Source organism: Bombus vosnesenskii, unplaced genomic scaffold, assembly GCF_011952255.1.
Source record: "Bombus vosnesenskii isolate JDL3184/JDL3185 unplaced genomic scaffold, Bvos_JDL3184-5_v1.1 scf7180000013295, whole genome shotgun sequence".
NCBI lineage: Eukaryota > Metazoa > Arthropoda > Insecta > Hymenoptera > Apidae > Bombus > Bombus vosnesenskii.
Genome location: NW_022882946.1, coordinates 1,816,019 through 1,835,931, shown reverse-complemented (window position 1 = coordinate 1,835,931; position 19,913 = coordinate 1,816,019). Strand labels below are relative to the sequence as shown.

The following is a 19,913-nucleotide window of genomic DNA, read 5'->3' as shown; positions in this document are numbered from 1 at the left end:
TTGTAAGCAGATCCAAGGACGACGGTGGATCGCCGCTCAAGTGTATCCACCCCCTTCGTTTGGAAAAGAACAGGCCGCCGACTATTAAATTAAGGCTTCAAGTGCCGCTGGTAACTCGAAAACATTTCAACTGAGTGCCGCTGCTTCTACTGCCATTGCCTTTCAGACAGCTCAGATCTTCTTTCATCTTTCTTTTTTCCTTTCTCCCCTTTGCTAAGCGTCGTATAAAGGCTGATCTTACCTTCAATTCGTTAATTCTTTTATACTTTTTGCTAATATGCAAGAAAATTTATTAACATTATTAATTCGTAAGTTTATTACTTTTGTAAAATTATTTTCAATTTTCGATTAAAATCAGAAAATATTTCTCATCGATGAATTTTATTCGGCCAGAAAATCCTTCTTCCGACAGAAAAAGAAATGACTTTTCTAACAGGAGAAGGCAATAGTTTGCAATGACATTGTCTTTAATTCTCTTTTCTATAGATTCGCTTAATTGCACCGAACTGAAGCTGTTCCTCGGCAAGGTGAGACAGCGCCATCCTGTCGCAATCAGTTGATGGCTCAACGTTACCACCCTACCCCCTTCTTTCTTTTCATCCTCTCACTAAAATTACTTTACATTCAACGCTGAAGCTTCGTTGAATCGGTTACGATCCCTTTTGCACGTTTTTTCACCGCCACAATGCAAGCATCCTTCGACCACTCTTTCGTTTCGATCAATCGACTGATCGAGCCGTAGGCCACGAACAATGGAGCTTGCGCGCCGCCCATTGGACAGCTAATGAAATTGTTTCCTAATTTGTGCCCACTCCACGCTTACAAGCTCTATTCCACAGCGAGAAGAAGGGTAACTAACATTGACATTCGACGTATTCGAGTTGTCTGTCCCGAGGTGCACAATTCGGATTAAGTGCACTCGAACATGGATTGCGTGCCGGTTTGAAAACGAGCTGCACTCGAGGGCTGGCTTGTTTATCGGCCACGGGGGAAGAATGATCGAATTTCACGCACGATGGGGATTTTCGTGAAATCGTGCAACGCGAATGGATTGTAACCTTTCCAGTGAATTTCAATCTAGCACCAAATGACAAAGATAATTGCGATATTTAATTAGTTCCCTTTTTTTCTTTTTTTCTTTTTTTCAGTTTTGAGATTTATTGATAACTAGTTTCCTTATTTTTAATATTGCTTATTTAGAAATAGAATAAAATTAGTTGGAAATTCAATTATAGTATAACCTTATGATATTTATATTAGAAATGACATATATATACATTAAGCATTCGAGGAATTGGCAAGAGAATTAATTCCGGCAAAAATTGTTAACTTTTAAGAAAATAACTTATTCTAATAGCACGATGCAATCAATATTACAAGAAATGATCCGTCTTGATTCTATACGAATAACACGCTGTGCATCAATTTTCATTTACTCGCAGAAATGAAATATTTAAAAAACCAACTTTATTTAATCCAATAAATTATATCTACAATTTCTCTCCCTCAAATCCGCAGTCAAAGCCCAATAATGAAACAGTCTACAGTCGAACGTTCAAGTTTCCAGCCAGCGGAAGATTGATTTCTCCGGTAATCCGACTCGTTCCATATTCATTGAAATTCTCTGGTGAAAAATTAACAAACGAACACAGTTGGGCGAGTGGCACGGTAAAAGGTGAAAAGTTTGACGAGTTCAGCCAGTGATCGTCCTCCAGCGAACACGGCGAATTAGTTTGAGCCTCCGATGACAGCGGAATCATCCTTTGTCACGCGCGCGGCGTTTAACAATAATTATCTCGTGCAATTAACGGACCGATTGCCAGGCTGCGGCCGTTCCAAAAGTTTCCTCGTTATAAATAATTGCAAAATCCGCTGTGCCCATCCCCACGAAATCCCGCACCGTGGCGTCAAACGTTGCTCGCCCCGTAGGGACCAGCCAGATGCGATATCGTCGCGTGACCGGTCGTACTTTTTAACAAACTGGTCTCGTTGTTTCTTCGTCGGCCAGAACAGACAACGCTAATGGCGTACCTTGTGAGGATATCTCGTGTTTTGCTATTTGCGCGAAGCCCAAACGCCGGTTTAACTTGTTAATTGGGGAGCAAATTAAGTTTCGTGGAGTCAACTCGTCACCCAAGTAGTTAATGTCTTGAAAGTAATAAGTTATTTATCAAAGAATCACTTGATCTATAGCGCATCGGAATATTCGTATGGAAAATGAGAGAAAGGCGAGTTAATTTGTCTCCTGCGTTATCGATATTTTGTGTATTTATAGAAAGTCAGAGAAACGTTAAGTTTCGTGCAATTTGAATTCGGCACACAAGACTTGTACAATTCTGTAGATAATATTTGTTAGTTTTCTACGATTAATAGGTTTTATCATCGAATTGCGATTGACTCATCTACTTTTTCATCAAATCATCTTGTACGTATTATACATTTCACGCACATTTCTGTGCGTTTTTATCACATTCCACTTGAAATTAGACTTTAATCTGACATTGTTGAACTTCCCTTCAGTTCTCATTGTTATGACTTATACGACAGAAAAGAGAAAGAATTTATTTAAAGTTTCATTTGCAGGAATTGGTCTAAAATAATTCAAACGTTGTAAAATTGATTGAACGTAATTAAAGTATAAAAATGTTAAACATTCCTATGCCCCTTTGATGTCATCAAGATTTTAATTAGATATTTTAGTAAATGAAATACAGCACGGGAAAGGAAATATAGAATTAATATTAGATATTTCATGTTATTTATAAAAGATCGTTGAAATAACGAATTTTATTATTATGTAATATTATTCGTTACGTATAAATGCAATATTATCGTTCAAAATCAATAATCAACATAAAATTAAAACAGTAACTTTACGTATAAATGTGTTAACAAATGCCAGAAATAATACAACCGCTGTCAAATCTTTTCGAAAATAGTTGGAAAACGTTTCTCGCAAATCGAGTCATATGAAACCGTACCCAGGCGAATCCATTTAAAACGTATATATTTCTTGCCGTGAGAATTGATTTTCTGCCAATTCTTTTTATCTATTTTTCGATTATTATCTCTCAGTAGGACAACAAATATACCCTTTACCAAATTAACCTGGAAACCAATATTATCGATCTGACTCAGAAAAAAAAAATAGATACAACAAGGCTCATAAATATGCCGACACTTTAGCCAATTATTTGGAAACAATGGTATATGAACGTTAATGAAACACATATAGCAAATAATATCGATCATAGGAAACTTGACTCGACTCAGATAACCTTACCTCGTTCTGTTTAAAATTTAACTTGCATCTTTTCACCGTCTCCAGTGTATTATAAATTATCGGGGCCGTCCAAGATCGATAGTACTTATCACTTGACACGATGATATGGATCTCGAACAAATTACCCGGCCAATAATGGAGCGTGGCTATAGGAACGTTAATGTAACGAGCATCGACGAACAACAGCGAACGATGACCAATTGCAATTTAGATCGGCTCATCAATGCGATACAAACGTAATATCATTAAATTTCGTAATAACAACGCGCCACCTTTGCATGGTATCAAAATTACGCGTTGTGTTCGTTACACAACGAAGGCACGCGCGCGCGCGCAATGCATTTCTAAAATAATTGGTGTTCGTATTATTATGAAGTAACAATGGGAAGCATTGACAGTTCGAGCGTGATGCACACATGGAAAATTCGTCCTTTAACAAGTTGTTTCGTGTCTGCGATCGCGCGATTACAACAAACCATATCGATCGATTTTTGATAACATGGTAAACAAACAGATACCTACGTATTAATTATGAAACGTTTAATAAGAATATTGTACGAGCACGTCGCAAAAATTCATTTCCAGATGATACGATATTCGTTGTTATCTAAAGCCGTTTGATCCAGATTATTCTCATAATCATACGGATTTAATTGATCGATTCTTAATTGATGACACGAAATTGAACGGTGTGTCGCGTCCAGCCCATCGTTTATACGTTTTTCGTCCAATTTGTATAATTTTTTCTACATCGACGCGTTAATTTAAAAAATTGTCAGTAATTGCTGTTGAAATATCACGTTTTACATTTTACGTAGCGGATTTTCCGAATTTCGCTTGATACGTAAATCTGCTGCTCGAGAACGTCGCATGAATATAATTGGATACGTTTGGAAAGTTCTATCGAGTATTGTATCGAGCGTTTATTTCCTTTCGTTTTCTTCTTTTTTAATACACGATGTTAAATGAATAAGCTCGTATAATTTATTAATCGTAACAGATATGCGATCAGAGAAACAACATTGTAAATTATAAGTTAGTAAGTTTCACAATAAATACTCTACGTAAGATACTATTTCTATATTTGTACACAAAATGTCTAAAAATAAATTCTAATGTTTATTAATTAAATGTCCAATACTAGAAATACAGCAACAAAAATTGAACAACTTCATTTTGGCCAATTTTAATCCTTCACGTACAATTTTCAAAACAACTTTACGTCAAAGGAAATATCATTCTACACTGACGACGATATTTATACAAAATATCGCTTCTTGTTTCCTCTGCTTCGCGCTAATTGTTGTCATTTCCACTTATACCGTTCTGGTCTCGAAATTAGGCACACTTTTGCCGTAATAATACATTCCATAGAAAATCGGACAACTAAACATCAGCCATTTGGCAAAGGATTAATAGTAATGGTCTCCGTCGCCACCGTGTTCGTGGCCAGAGCCTCTCGAATAGGAGCTGTAGCTTCCGTAAGAACTATGTTCACCCTCTCCGTCCGTGTAGCTTTCACTATGTCCATAACTCGAAGATTCTGGTCCATGAGCCATATAGTGAGCGCCATCTTTGTGAGTATAGCTCCCGTGATCGTTGGCTTCAGCATCGTGTTCTTCGCCACCGTCGTGATGATCGCCCTCGTTGGTTGCATAATGGGTATCGACGATGGTATCTAGCGAAATTTATAATATAATTGATACGGAAACGTGGAATAACGTAATTTAAAAATAAAGTAATTATCGTAAAAAATGATCTCACATTATATTTTATTGTTACAAATATATTCCAACCAGCAGGATTAAAAATATCGTATTAGTAAAACTACTGTTACGTTACTCTCCACGATTTATCTTTCAGTGTAACTAACTGTTACCGAAAAAATATACGCTAAGAAATTTGTAATTTAAAATTGACATAATTATTATAGGATAGTTTCTGCCAGCAATAATGAAATTTATAGGTGTAAAGGATCGGTGGTTCCAAGTGATTAAATGACATGTTTCTGTGAAGTAATTAGCAAAATGGCTGGGTGCCGCCGTCAAAATTAGGACGAAACGAGCGCATGAATGCGTTCGGTTAATGTCGTTATCTCGATGGTGTAGTTTTATTGGCGATCGATACTCGAGCCACTAAGTTTGCCAGGGAAAACTTGCGATCGACGTTCATTAAAGGATCCTGTGCGACTAATGACACGGATATATCGTGCGAAAATTATTTACGGTATAAAGAAGAAACTTCCTCGAGCTCAAAATCTATTCAAACTTGCCAACTATTTCGTTCGAGTAGATTAAAAATATTATACTAATGGAGCTACTACCATGTTATTTTCCTTAAGCAAATTTCTCAAGCAAATATCACTCGATACCGTTAATTTTATTCAGAAACGTAGATACGTTTAGTATAAGTAATAACAACGTGCATATAGCAAAATAAGAAATCGTAAATCTATTACTGCCATTACGCACACTTTATATATTAAAATGCAATCATTTGTACGGTTAGAATACACTTAATAAATAAAAATTTATCTTTTGTTCATGAATAAAGTTACGCATATCTCTAAGCAAAATTAATCATCTACGTCAAGGATATCATCGGATAGGTTAATAAGCTGATTCTGCGTGACAAGCAGTTTTTGAGTGACGTAACAAGATCAGACATGGATTAAACGCATATATGTATCAGGTGTTTCAAATGACGTCACGAGCTGTGTATACCTTTGCTTCGAACAAGGAAACTTTTGAGCGATTTTAACATGTATTCTTATGCTTTTGATTTATTTGATTTTGTTTTATTTTTACTTAAAAACATTGTCTATGTACCGCGTATAAAATTTGTTCCAACTCGATAAAATCTACTTTTACTCTTGAAATTACAAGAAACGAATTCCCCACATATTAGATTTTGATTTTGTTCCTATGAATCTTTATAAAAAAATTATCACAGTGTTTTGTTCTAAAATAACAATGCACGATATTTTCTAGATTATGACTTCGATTAATTTTTTGATAGAAACTAGGATACCTCGAAGGAACGATATTCCAGTTGCTACATTTGTACTAAATCAAAAATTCTAGAATTCTTATCTCGAAGCCAGTAAGGTGACAAGAAACTAATTTCACCCAGTATGCTTTATGGTTGTCACGCAATTACATGCTCGACGTCGTACAGTTTCTCTGTACCTGCACCCTCGTGATCACCGGCTTTCCTGGAACGAGAGGCTGCCTCGTCGTTGTGGCTACTTTTCTTGTCAGCACGCGCTTTGCCGTAGGCAACGTGCTTCTCGAATGCGTACTTGTCGCCATCCTGCTTGTGGAAGGTGTCGAGGCTCTTATAGCCGTGATTGCCCTTGCTGTAGGTTGCCGTCAAGTAACCCTTCTCGCCCTCAGCGTCGCTGCCGTACGTTTTGTAGTATCCTCCCTCGTCTGATTTGCCTAAAACCACGGTATCGTTCGTGCTGGTTATCATCCACGATATCCGTGACCGCTCGAGTGGTTGTTCAGGGACCGTTTCCGAATCTTTTTATCCCTTTTGTTTCTCGATTCGAGAAATGCTAATTTAAAAATGCCAGTACGATGGGAATAAGAACACACGTGTTCGTTGTTCATAATAAATTTTGAATGCAGGAAAATAGGGACTAAAGAGCAAATAAAAATACATGGTACAGTATACTCGTACAATAGCCCACGCATATTTATGGAATTTCATATTTTTATTAATATAATTACGGAAATAAAATTTCACGTTGTATATTTTTTATATTTTTGCATATTCTGCACTTTTCACAGTTTTTTATAAATGCATAAAAATCTATAGCTCGGGAATTAATATTGCGAACGAAAATATTTTGTAAATTGCTTGTTCCCTGACAGATTCGTATAAACGCGTGTCACAGTAAATGATTAAACTTTAAAAATACTGAAATTCGATGGGAAGTAACATACCAGACGCATTCTTCGCGCCCTTCTTGCCAGTTTTCTCTTTCTCCGGCGAGTTTCCCTCTCCGAGTAAATCCTCGACTTCCGTGGCGAAGGCCGACCATGCCGGTTCACGGACGTCTCGACGCAACAACTCGTCCACACTTGCGTCGTCGTCGCGACCTCCAGCTTCGAGCGAATCGCGACAGACGAGAAGGAGCAACACAACGACCGGTCCACGCCACATGCTTCCGATGCTTTCGATTCACCGATATCGATGTCGATCGTTTGTTGGTAAACATCGGCAGAGGCTGCTTTATCCAGCTCCTCCCACTCGGCTCTGTCGCGAATTTTCTTCCAAGCAGAAGGGATATCGGAAGGCAGAAGGCAGATGCCGGAGATCGAAGGGATTTCGCAACCATTTCGAAGATTTCACCAGTCGATGGATCTCAGTGGTACCGTCGCTTCGAAAATCGACGCGTTTCGATTGGCAAAATATAACGATAGATAGCAAGTGAGGGGTTTTAAAGTTAATGGAATTAATCTGAAGCCTTTTCGATTGAAAGTCAAAGTGGATGACGAAATGGGCAGTTTTAGTGATTGAGACGAGTATTTTCATTTAATGTACACGTTGAGTAAATTGATTTAAAGGTACTTGATTAGTTTAATTATATTGGTTTAAAGTGGTTCTGTGAGCTACACGAACGTTGATACGTCCTGAAATATCCGCGTGTTGCAATTTTGCTGTATGGTTTAGTTCGGAAAATATTTTGGATCATTGTTCTTCGTCCCTAAAACTCTAAAATATCTGTCTGGACTAATCGGAAGATCTTGTTGACGTTTAAGAATTCGGGCTATAACGTGTTGCGAACTAAACCGTCCATTTATCTTTTAAAAAATGTATTGTATATCCGCTTGCGTGAAGAGTCGCCTTTTATCATAAAAAAATTGAATCATTTTCATGGATAAATGGAAGAAAAGTTTGTAGATTAAGAGATCTTAGTATGCCGAAGGTACATAAAAATTTCCAAATTCTATTTGGAAACCACTTGCTCCGACAAATCGAATCGCTATTCTTCCAACGACGAATTTACATCTTCGTCGACGCATTTATCTTTGATCGATGAATTCACGAGTCGAAGGATAACGATCGATAACTCGGACAAATCGCGCCACGTGCCGCACGACCGATTTCACGCTTTCCATGATCACTGGAACGAAACGTTGGCGTCGAGATCGTATCGATCGCGGCACAATCGAGTGACATAACGGTACTTGGGAACGTTGGCCCCGCGAAAGCGTTTTGGTTTTTGCCCCTCGGCTAAAGGCGGCGTTCTTACGCGAAATCGTTTCTCGATCAGCCGCGTTATCTCATGCCTGTTACCGAGACGTTTCAGTTAGTCGATTGTTACGCGAAGTACATAGAAGGCGCGCGATTGATCGTTTCTTCAACGTTTTTGCCGACCAGCTTGCCGGATCGCTGAAAATTATGTAAGCGAAACGAATACTAGAAACTTATATAGAAATTGCATTACGAATACTAGTGTAATATTAGCTGTAAGGCACTCTTAAGTGAAAACAGAAGAAATCGATCGGAGAAGACGTGAATTAATAACAAATAGAATAATAGAATAACAAAAGATACTTAGTTACTCGGTGATAAATCAAATAACTGTAATATGGAACAAAAATGAAATTTATAGAACATTTTTACAAATTATCTTTATTCCTAAAACCATCCCCTAGACAAGGATGCATGAAATACAGCTATTATACATTTTCCGTAAAATTACATTGCCTGATCTCACACCGTATAATCAACAACGCTAAATGATTTGATTACTTAATTACATACGTACACGATATAATTATTACGTATAATAATTTGTAAAATACTGTAACGCGTAAATGTTAAATGTTTCCACTTCGAACGCGTAGGAGCCCCATATCGGCGCCTTTCGACGATATTTGGCGAAATAAAAAGTGTCTTTTCGCAGTGAATAAAATATCTTTCGCGTTGTAAGGAATCCCAGGTTTTCATGATGGAATCTCAGCCATTCGATTGGACTTGAAACGTGATTCTTCTTCTCTATTTAAAAAGAGCGAACACGTCGGAGGAGGCGTCGATATAGTCGAGCTTAAAACCGCAAGCGAACGCTAAGCGGCCTGGATACCTGCCACGCCAGCTACTTTTCATCCAGATAATCCAGTAATTTGAAAATCTGGAATGGAATGTAACTCCGTGGTATTGCTCGAAGTCTGCGCCGCGAGGATTCCTCTTCTTTTCGTGCCTTATTGTCAACGTTGAACTCGACGAGGATGTGATGGATTAGGATGGAAAGGATAAAGGAAATTAACCTAATTAATTTTGAGCTTTAAGCAGACTCCGGTAAAAGCGTTGTCTAGCGTTTGAGAGATTTCAAACGTGCAGAGATATTAGGGAATTCTAGGAGCTCAGTGGGATACACAGAAGAACGTGAAAAAATTTGTGAAGATAAGAGGTCTAGACGAGATTGAAGGAGCTTGTTGGAATTTAGGATACGGCAGAATTAGGAAACATAAGAGACTTGAAATCGTGGAATTTCGCGATATTAAAGTATTTGGAGTATTTGCATTCGTAGAGGATCTGTTTAGAGAAAAGCGTGATGCGTATGCAAATTTCTACTACCTCGAATATCATATCAACCATGAGTACTTATTGTCAAATTATTAAATAGTTTAAATAATTTAATCGTTTATCATTTTTCTGCTTATTACCATTGGCTTGTTATTTCTTGGAGAAATCTTGACGGTTCCTGATTCACGTTTTAACCCATTCACGATTCTTATTCTGTATCGAACCGTTATTTAATTGTATTCTTTTTTCGTATAATTTGGTCTTCGATTTTAGTATATTATATTTTTTTTATAGAACCATTAATAAAAAAGCAATCTTTCTCTTCAACTAAATAACAATCCGATTCTACAAGGTTTAATAGTATTCCAAACAGAGAGATTCGACGCAAGCATGCAAACTCGATAGCCAGCTGTATCGACGCAAGTACATACCAGACGTTTTAATATATTCGGCGCCGCAGCGCCGAGTATCGACGTACTTGTGTCATTTCAGGTATAAGTATTGCGGCATAATTCATGACTTCGTCTAGTTCGACGATTCAATAACGAAGATAGACGAGTATTTACGATCAGTTGTTATTTCAAAAATGTTTGTTAAAATCCACATTGGTAATTCGATGCACAAAACGAATTTTCAACTTGAACGCGTTTACGCGCTTCGAACGTGAATATTCGACATTATATATTACAGCTGCAACCGACTGAAATAAATCACGAACGACGTTTACATTTAATTTCATTATACCGAAACGTACTTAGCTGTTTTAATAAAGAGCCCGTGAAAATTGAGACTCTTTGTTTTCACCGCGTTACGCATTCCGCAGACATTTCGTTCCTTTTATTTCCGGGCTGAGCGTGCTGTTTTCCAACGCGCGCTCTTTGTTTCGATTTTTTACTTTTATTTGGATCATTAACGGATTCGTGTTGGTTTGCTCACTTAGCGCTTTAAGTAATCTCTCGTAGAAGTTTATTTTGTAACTTTTGTTACGCTTTGCGTTGGAATATCCAATAGGTATGTATCAAAGTATAAATAACATTTAACCGTGTTCTCTTTCGTATAATCAGCATATTTGGCGAGCCTATAAACGAATAGAAATTGTCAACCTCCGACAATTTCACTGAAATTAGCTTTTATTTATACATTTTAAACGTATCTGTGTTAAAACGCTATGTATTTTTTGAGGTATAGTATAATATGTCATACCAGAAACGGGAAAATACGTAAATAAAAGAATATATAATATCAGTATAAAAATGCAAATATAACAAAGTACAAGTTACAAAACATAATAAAATAGCTGTAAGACGATGTAGAAATTTGCAAATACATATGTATTTATGAACATATCCTATAGAAGCATTTTTACACAACACCCTTTGATTTAGAAGTTGTTTCGTCGAGGAAACTACGTGATGCTATTTCCATGCCAATTTTATTTTCAAATCATATTTAATAATAACGACGAAGTACGATAGCTTTTGACGAAGAAACATATAAAGGCGAGCAATTGGAGTGTAGAAGCGCGTAGAAACGCGGACAAAGAACGCGCTGATTAATGGGTATCCTTTAACGGGCCCCGAGAAGAGGTCGAAGCGGAACGAACCCTTCATGGCAAACTTTGATAAAACCTCATGGTTCAGTGTGAAATGTACATCAACATATTGATGACGTTGACTATGGAAAGAAATTTATTTTTGTTATTTATATTTGTCTTTATTTGAACGCCTGAAGATTGATGGTAGTGCATTTTAAATGCAATCATTTTGCAAAGAAAATGCATTCAACTGATTCTCGTTATTTTCGCTCGCTTTGGTTGCTTTTGTAGACAGACTTCATACATCATTTTGTCGTAGTTGCTACTTACAACGAGTCAACAGACGCTTTATTGGTAGTTTTTCATATATTTATGTTTGAATTTTTATCACAATAACGAAATACAGTATATTAAACTTTTAGATATAGTACTTTCAAACATGTATTAGCTACTGATCTGAAATTAAATCTTCTCCTTTTGTATAAATCCTTTAAAATAAGGACATTCTCAAATTGATGTCCAATTTATAGACAAATTGCTAGGAAATGTTTCAATAGGAAAAGCAATCGGAAAATGTCAGTATATCATATTTTCTGATTGACAAAAACTTTTTTATAAAACTATACTAACATTTTATCCCTGGTTTGTATCTCATTATCGATGTATTTTATTTATCTTTGATATTTGTCATCCTATCGTTATCCATTACTTCCGTTCCTATGTATTCATTGCATCAGGGAAAGATTAAAGTAGATGTAGGAATAAATGTTAGGAAATAAAGAAGAATATTTTTGCAGAATATAAGGGGAATAAAAAACCAAGGTGCAAAGACCTTTTGCTGGTTTACAACGTTCAACTTTCATCCATTCAATTGCGACGTTTTCTCTTGGATTTGATAACGCAAACTTTATAGCGTACGTTTAAAGCGAGGTTAAACAGGAGATACTATTTACGCGGTCCTAAAAGGTGCAACCGTAAAATTTCACTTCTCCAAGAATCTTATCGTCGCCTGACGGAAGATAGATTTTTTAAATTTCTTCGAAAAATAGTTTCGTTTTGCTCACGAAATCGCACAATTCATGAATCGGATTATATAAGTAGTTACGAAGTTTTCGAATCGTTTTTTATTTTTTATCTTATTATATTTGATCTCTACGTTTATTTCCCTCTTATCAATCTCCCGTGCAATATATCATTCCTTGGTGAAATTTCTTTGATGTTCTCCGTTTCTTAATGTGCATACGTAACTAAACAGTGTCCAGAGAAATTCACTAAACAGCTTTGCAATATACGAATGCGGTTGAAACTGCGAACATAGTTTCCACGTGTTATGGTCTACCTTGACAGCAACTCTGCTCGATGAAAACGAACACTATATTCGCCTAATGCACGTTGCTACGACCTCAACGTATGTTCGGCGATTTACATACTTATGCACTATTTTGCAATAGCACGCATTACGTTAAAGCTAATTTATATGTAGTTCACGCGAGAATTGTTTTTCTTTTTGTTTTTTTTTTATTATTATCTGGGAAAATAATTTTAATTTAGAAAATGTGAAAAGATACACAGTGGCGAGTATATAAATAGGAACAGTCTTTGTAGTAAATTTACTTAATTTACTTAGTAATTATCGTACTATGTAAAAATTTGTGAGCCGTTCTATGTTTACAGTGCTTCTAAAATATAAGAAATGCATTTTTAGATACTATATTATAAGAGAAAATAGAAATAAAGTTTTGCAGAATATACATTTTGTTGCATTTATATAGTTTTCTCGCATTTGTACTCTGATCACTGTACATTATATAATAGATCGTGTCTGACTGAATACGACCCGAGTCTTATTCTACTTGAAGTCGCATAACTGTGAATTGCACTGTTTCTTTCACGTTCTTTCAGATAATAACATTGTTCTTATGGTTCTCTCTCACGTTATTTGCATTCTATGGTTAGAATGCTTCGAAGTAAAATAATATATTTTTAAAAGATACAAATAAAACTATTTGTAGTCACGGCTGAAACACAGAAATTCGAATAAATATTATAATAGCTTCAAGCTTGAAGTTTATTGACACGAAGTTACATATTTCCCAATCTTCGTACTAAAATATTTGAGTTTTCCAAGAAAATATTAAAAAAGATAAGTCTTCGTATGAAACTGTAATAGATACATAATCGTTTCTTTGAATATTTTGAAATTCTGTAAAAACAAGTTTCGCATTAGCAACTATAATTTTTCGAGATAATTTTCCACCATTATTTATTTCAATTCGAGGTTAGTAAAAATGATCGAATTCGACATAATTTTTTTCTCACCGATGATAAAGCTATAACAACGATTTAAATTTATATATTGAAGACGATATAACAAAGACATGTAAATCACGGAGACGTTTAATCAGTATTTCGCTTCAAGTTTTTGCTCCGTGATACATTATACGTAGATAACGTGTCCATGATATACGACGTGGACAGTGCAGGAAATCAGAATCGATATACGAAATTTCTAGTCATTTAAATCCAAATTTCTCCTAGTAAAGCGTAATACTACGTCGAACCAATCGCTCAGAAGAGATAGCAGCCAACAGCAGTAAAATACCAACTTTTACTTCGAGTAACGCATATCCAGCAGAAAATAGATTTCGCTTTTCGCTAATCTCAGTGCCATTGCGATTGCAGTATTATATCATTTGCATGAGCATTACGTATATATAGAATTAAATTCACATCCATATCAAAATATTCCGCACTTCGAAATGGATGCCAAGAAAATGATTAAGTTCAATTTTACTGATATCTTGCTTTGAATGTAAATTATAAATTTTTAATTTTAATATTTAACAGAACGTTCAATAATATCACTAACGTTATCGTGCATCTACATACAATTAAGTATTAAATACAATTAAAGTTATTAAATATTTTTGTCTCTTTAAATATTACCGCAGTCTAATTATACAAAATGGTTTACTTTGATTATTTTTTATACCTCTGCATTTCATCCACGTCCTATATATTCTTGAGTATTAAAATTTCTCATAAAAGCACAAACATCTGCGGTCTAAGTATCTGTTTATTCGTAAAATGATATATCATCTTTTATTTCTTTTTTTATTATCCTGAGATTTTTGTCGTCTTTTGATCGTTGATTCGTAACAATTTAGCGGTGGTTAGAAAGCACAGATTTAAAGATTTACGGGAATGAATTGAAATTGTTATAGTAACATCCCCTGAAATGGTCAGGCAGGAAGCTCTTAAAGCTTAATTGGATTCTGAAGGAACTGGACGGGATGTCGTAGCGTTTCTCGAGGTATCGATTTCAGCTCGTTTTATAGGACGATGTCACGCGTAAAACGTTGAATATCGAGTTTCCTGGTTGGAGATTGTTTCTTGCCGATTGATCGTTAGATTACGCTGAGAATTGCAAAGATAAACGTAATGTCGTCTATTTATTTATTTACATTGCATTTAATAATATTTATGGAACTTTATGATACATTATCGAACAATATATAAAGATATAATACATGCAAAATACATAGAATACAATATACGAAAATGAAATTTAGTTTTAAATAAAACGAATTGTTCACAATCAAAACAATGAAATTACGTCGCGAATTTCACTTCCGGGAAAATCAAATTACTCTTGATTTTCGTTTTAATTTGAGGACCATCCTAACTTTACCTAATGGAAGTATGGCGGCTTTTTGAACATTTTTAACCGAATATTTTAACAGTTATTTCATAAATTCATTCTACGTAATTTCATTTTTACAGCATTGTACGTAACATATTTTAGACATTATACACAAGATAACCGTAGACTCTCTCTGACTTCATTTGTGTCACAAATTACGGCCCACGGTTCATAAGACAAATAGTAAGACCATAAAAAGTTCCATAAATCTCCCAGTGTTTTTTTCACGAAAGACCTAGACGAGGAGCATCCACCGCTACAATTAATGAAATTTCTCAGTGACTAATCCTCAAGGAACCTCGCAGACTTTACACAATTCATTAAATTTCCATACGAGATAATCTAAAATTCTCAAGTAGTGGTTCGTTCGCTTGCTTGCTTATTCAATTTTCGTCGGCAGCCACCAAACAATTCGAAATCCACCCCGGAGAGCTGAGCAATCAAGCATATTGTCTCGTGTCTAGCTGAGCACTGATGGGCAACATAATAAAAGGCCGTGAAAACTGATTCGACCAAGCGTTTCCCCTCGAGAATCATCTTGTTCCGTTTCAATCGTATTGTCGTAGACAACTGTACGATCCCTTGCCCAACCTTCGCTACTTCTACTCCGCCATTTTTAGATATCTACCCGGCTTTCCGCTTATAGGCGGCGAACACAATAAACCTTTTCCACGACGATGTCGAAACAAGGTGATTTAGCGGTGATAAAAAAATGTGTACTTTTTGTTCGGATTCAATCGGCAAAAGTTCAATTACTCGGGCATTAGCTAAACTTTCGTTCGAACGAATGAAATTTTGATAAGTAGAGCTCTACCGTGATAATAATAGTATAATATAACGATAATGCAATTGTCATAATATTTTAACGATACAATTATTAAATCTTTTCTATTTTAAATCAATAATCAAGTCGAAAATCAATTCCGAGTCTTCCATCTCCAACCGACTCAGAGTTTCCTTAAGGGACCGAAGGAAATTGATAAAATCTTTAATAATAATAATAATTGATAACGTCAAAGACGTTCGTTCGAAATTCAATCGATTAGAGCGGTAAAGTCCCCACCAGTAATAATAGTTATCCAATAACCAGCTATATTAAAGTAAATTACACGACTTTCTTCTGCGCGAAGATAACGTAACATCCAGAGAACGTTTTCGTCCTCTCGTTGATATCCGATGGAATTTTCCACCTAACGAGGTGTCAGGAGATCTGGTCCTGATTCGATTTCCCGAAGAACTCTTCTCATTCTTTGGCGAAATTCAATTTCGACTTGAATCTCGGATCCTGTCACGGAGCAACTTAGGCCGCGTTTAAACGGGAACGGCAGCTAATTAAAAAGCCCCCGAGATTTGCATTCCTCGATCAACTGAACATCCTCCCAGTTTTTTCCTGTAGGTAAATTCCACGGTGACGTACCGGCGAAAATCCTTTGTTGAAACGCTTCATTCAGATATAACTGCGCGGAAATAATTCAAACGAATAGCAAATGAAATTTTTTAATTTACCTGATTCTGAACTAATATTGTTTGATTAAATCTTACAGGTTAGAAGTTGGAAATTATCAGCGTCAATCAACTCCTTTGCATAAACAGAAGGAGCTTAATAATAAAACGAACGAAGTTGGCATGTAAATCTTATAAATTATCAATCAACTTTGAGAAATTTCGCAACTAGCGTAACAAAATATTTTATTACGTAAATATTGATCTCGAGATGCAATAAAATAAAATAAAATTGTAAGAATAACTTCATAACGGGTTCACTTTCATCGCCAATAAGTTTAAATTCAATCGTTCAATTGTGCATACTTTCATTACCACTCGAGTCGCGTGCAAACCTCCTCCATTTTCCTTTTCCTTCTCCATTCGATCAGGCGAATTGCAACGAAAAAATTGAAATTAACGCAGGAACATTACTCAACCGTTCGATCTTAATTCATCGATGGACGCGTGACAAGATTAGCAAAAAAATCGGGAGGGATGAAAATTTCCCTGGCGGAGGTAATCGCGACGGTCTAACAGAAGTAGGAAGAAGCAACCGACGACGAGGAAGAAATAAACGAAGAAGAGGGAGAAGAAGATGGCTTCTGCTAGCTGGTAAGTCGGAGGTGGATGGATTCTGTCGGGATTCAAGCTGATGCCATTCATCTTCGTCTTCTGAGCTAGCAACGAGCTGGCCCCGGTTCTCCGCCGTCTTCGGCAAACGCTTTTCTATCATGTTACCAATACTTTTATCTGTTGGCTGTTTTACCCATGCTTCGTTATATAAAGCATATCGCAAAATATGTGAGTGATATTTATAAAATACTTCGATTCAGCATGTCCATATACAAAAGTGTCGTTTAAAAATGATTTTGCGAGAAATTGAAAGAAGTTGCACTATGCGTGCTTTCAATATCACGACGTACATTCGTTTTACTTAAAATTAAACCTTTTTTAATGAAATACGAAAGTGCCGTTTAATCAAAGAAGTCGGAAGATCATGTTAGAGTTTAAGATATTCCATTTTCTGAATTTTTGTTGAAATCTTTTTTTATATCTAGGATCAACCCTGCATAGATTCATGACTTATTTTCAACTTACTTTATTCCGTACACCCCAAGCCAGCGTAATTATACTTGCCTCTTTTTTTTCCTTCACCATCCGTCCTCTTTATCAGCCGTTTTTGCACGTCAAACTTTTATTTGATCAATGACGAGGTGAAAACTTTTTGGCATGCCACACGGCTGATAATTGAGTTGCGTACTTTGCTGCACGGTTTCGCAGCCGGCGCGTCCGAGAGATTGAAAGATTAATATTGCAACGGGGATGGTGTTCCTTGAATTTTGTAAAGCACCATCGAGAAAGATGGAGCCCCGCTTGGAATTTATTTTGATAAGAGTTCCTTTTACGGTATAGCTCGCTTTTCAAAGGGGTATGGGAAAGCGAGGAAGAAGAGATTGATTTCGGTGCGACGTAGGGAAGAGATTGATGGCGTGATTACGAAGCCTTTGAGACATTATAATTCTGAATATTAAGTTCCATTTTTTAGGATATCGTAATCGTAATTACTGCGAATGACTGTGACAATGAGATAATTAACTTTCGTTTATAATACTTGTTTATGCTGTAAAAACAACGTCTTACTTTATTGATAATTTCGTTTTTATGTTTGATCCGATATCGTTAGAATTGTTCATAAGCAAGCTAAATTAAAGAAAAAACTAAATTTATATCTCCGAACCAAAATGGAATTATCAAATTATTTGTAAGAAGCTATGATTCAATTTACAATAGAAGCGTCGTTCCTTATTAATAGGCTATAGATGTTTATACAAACTCAGTTTTAAATAAAAATTCGTTCATGCATGCAGAATGTTTGTTCACAATCGATAGGTGACGATTTTATCGACGATGTAGTGTTTTATTAATAGCGATTTAATTCAAATACCATCAATGAGTCCACCTAGTTAATAACCAGTTTTCTTTCTCGTTTAATCTGTCACTTTTATTTCTCAGTAGCGATAAAAATTGACTCATTATATCAATAAATACATACAATGTAGAAATAAATAGTTCATTCAATTACTTAAGTGCCAGCTGTTTAATTAATTTATGCATTTGTAAATATTTATGTCGTGAATTTTACACGTTTGAAATTTGCCTCGAGCTTTTTTACATTCAGAGGAAATAGAATAAAAAAAAAAGAGATCATAAAGGTCAGATCTGTCACCATAAATCTAACGCTTCCATCGCAAACATTAGCAATTCTGCTCACAAGAGAAGAGGACTTTCGGTGGTTGGCCAGAAGAACACGTATTCCGCTAGGTTGAATCAATTGTAAGCCGACAGCGTTGGCTCTATCGCGTCTTTCTCCGACGCGAACGAGATTCTTTTCCATGAGGAAGCCATTAATCACGCGCGTCTACACCGAGGTGATACATTCCAGCGGGGAGATTGGTTTGATCCATGGTTTGCGACGAGTTTTCACTCGATCTCATTTGCCGGCGCAGTCGAGCATAACCCGCGACTCTAAACAGTTTTCCAAGCCGATCCGGTGCTTGCGATCCAACTTCTCACAGCCCGTCTCAATGTTACACCTCGCTTCCAATCCTTTTGAGCTTTCAAGCTTTGCTTCATCCCGCTCCTTCTACGTCTTGCCTTCGTTTTTTCATCATCCCTCCCGCGCATCTTATCACCGATAACCCCGTACCATCGATTTTCTTTTCGTTAATCCGTTCGTCTCTATCGTTCGTTTTCGAAGCCACCTCGTCGATGACTTCGCTTCCTTCTTTCCACCGATGAAAGATACGAGTTTCTTTCATTTATTTATTTTCTGTGTGTTCCATTTTTTGTTAAACATTTGAAACCTCGCTGGAGGTTGATTACAGCTAAACAATACAGATATAAATAACATGAAATAGCATCAAGATTAAGAAGCCAACAAAAGATGTAAACTTATTACAATGATTCATTTCCTCTATGGTCTTCGTATATTACTAAATTAATTATTTCCGCATACTAAATCTGTGTATTTATCATTGATATAATTCTAATTTTCACCTTCCTTCAGATACTGCCTTTCGTTCTCAAAATTCATCAGCGTACTTCGAATTTCCATTCGTAATCGTTTCATTCTTCGTCGATAATAAGAAGGTTTCTCGAATTTCATCTGTGGAAATACTTCTTCGAATTTGTCGCCGCCGCGCTTGCCGCCCCGGTTCAATCTCCACGATGCCTTTTTTGCCGGCAATTGTGCGGAAAACTAGTTTCAAAATTTCCGTACAAACTCCATCGGCGCATGTTTGATATTTTTTTCCTTTTAAAATCTCCGCGTAGAAGAGGGCGGGCAACGGAACGGGCGAAAGCGAGAA

The 19,913-nt window shown here is 36.3% G+C and overlaps 1 protein-coding gene across 1 annotated transcript; it reads right to left on the bottom strand.

The window, feature by feature from the left end:
- Positions 1–4,462: 4,462 nt before the first annotated feature.
- On the bottom strand, positions 4,463–7,685 carry LOC117233365 (filaggrin-like). The gene is made up of 3 exons (XM_033493589.1): positions 7,234–7,685; positions 6,472–6,723; positions 4,463–4,961 (listed from the first exon to the last, which is right to left on the bottom strand). The coding sequence occupies exons 1-3, from the start codon at positions 7,451–7,453 to the stop codon at positions 4,696–4,698; spliced, it is 738 nt and encodes a 245-aa protein (XP_033349480.1). The 5' UTR covers positions 7,454–7,685; the 3' UTR covers positions 4,463–4,695.
- Between the last annotated feature and the right edge of the window lie 12,228 nt (positions 7,686–19,913).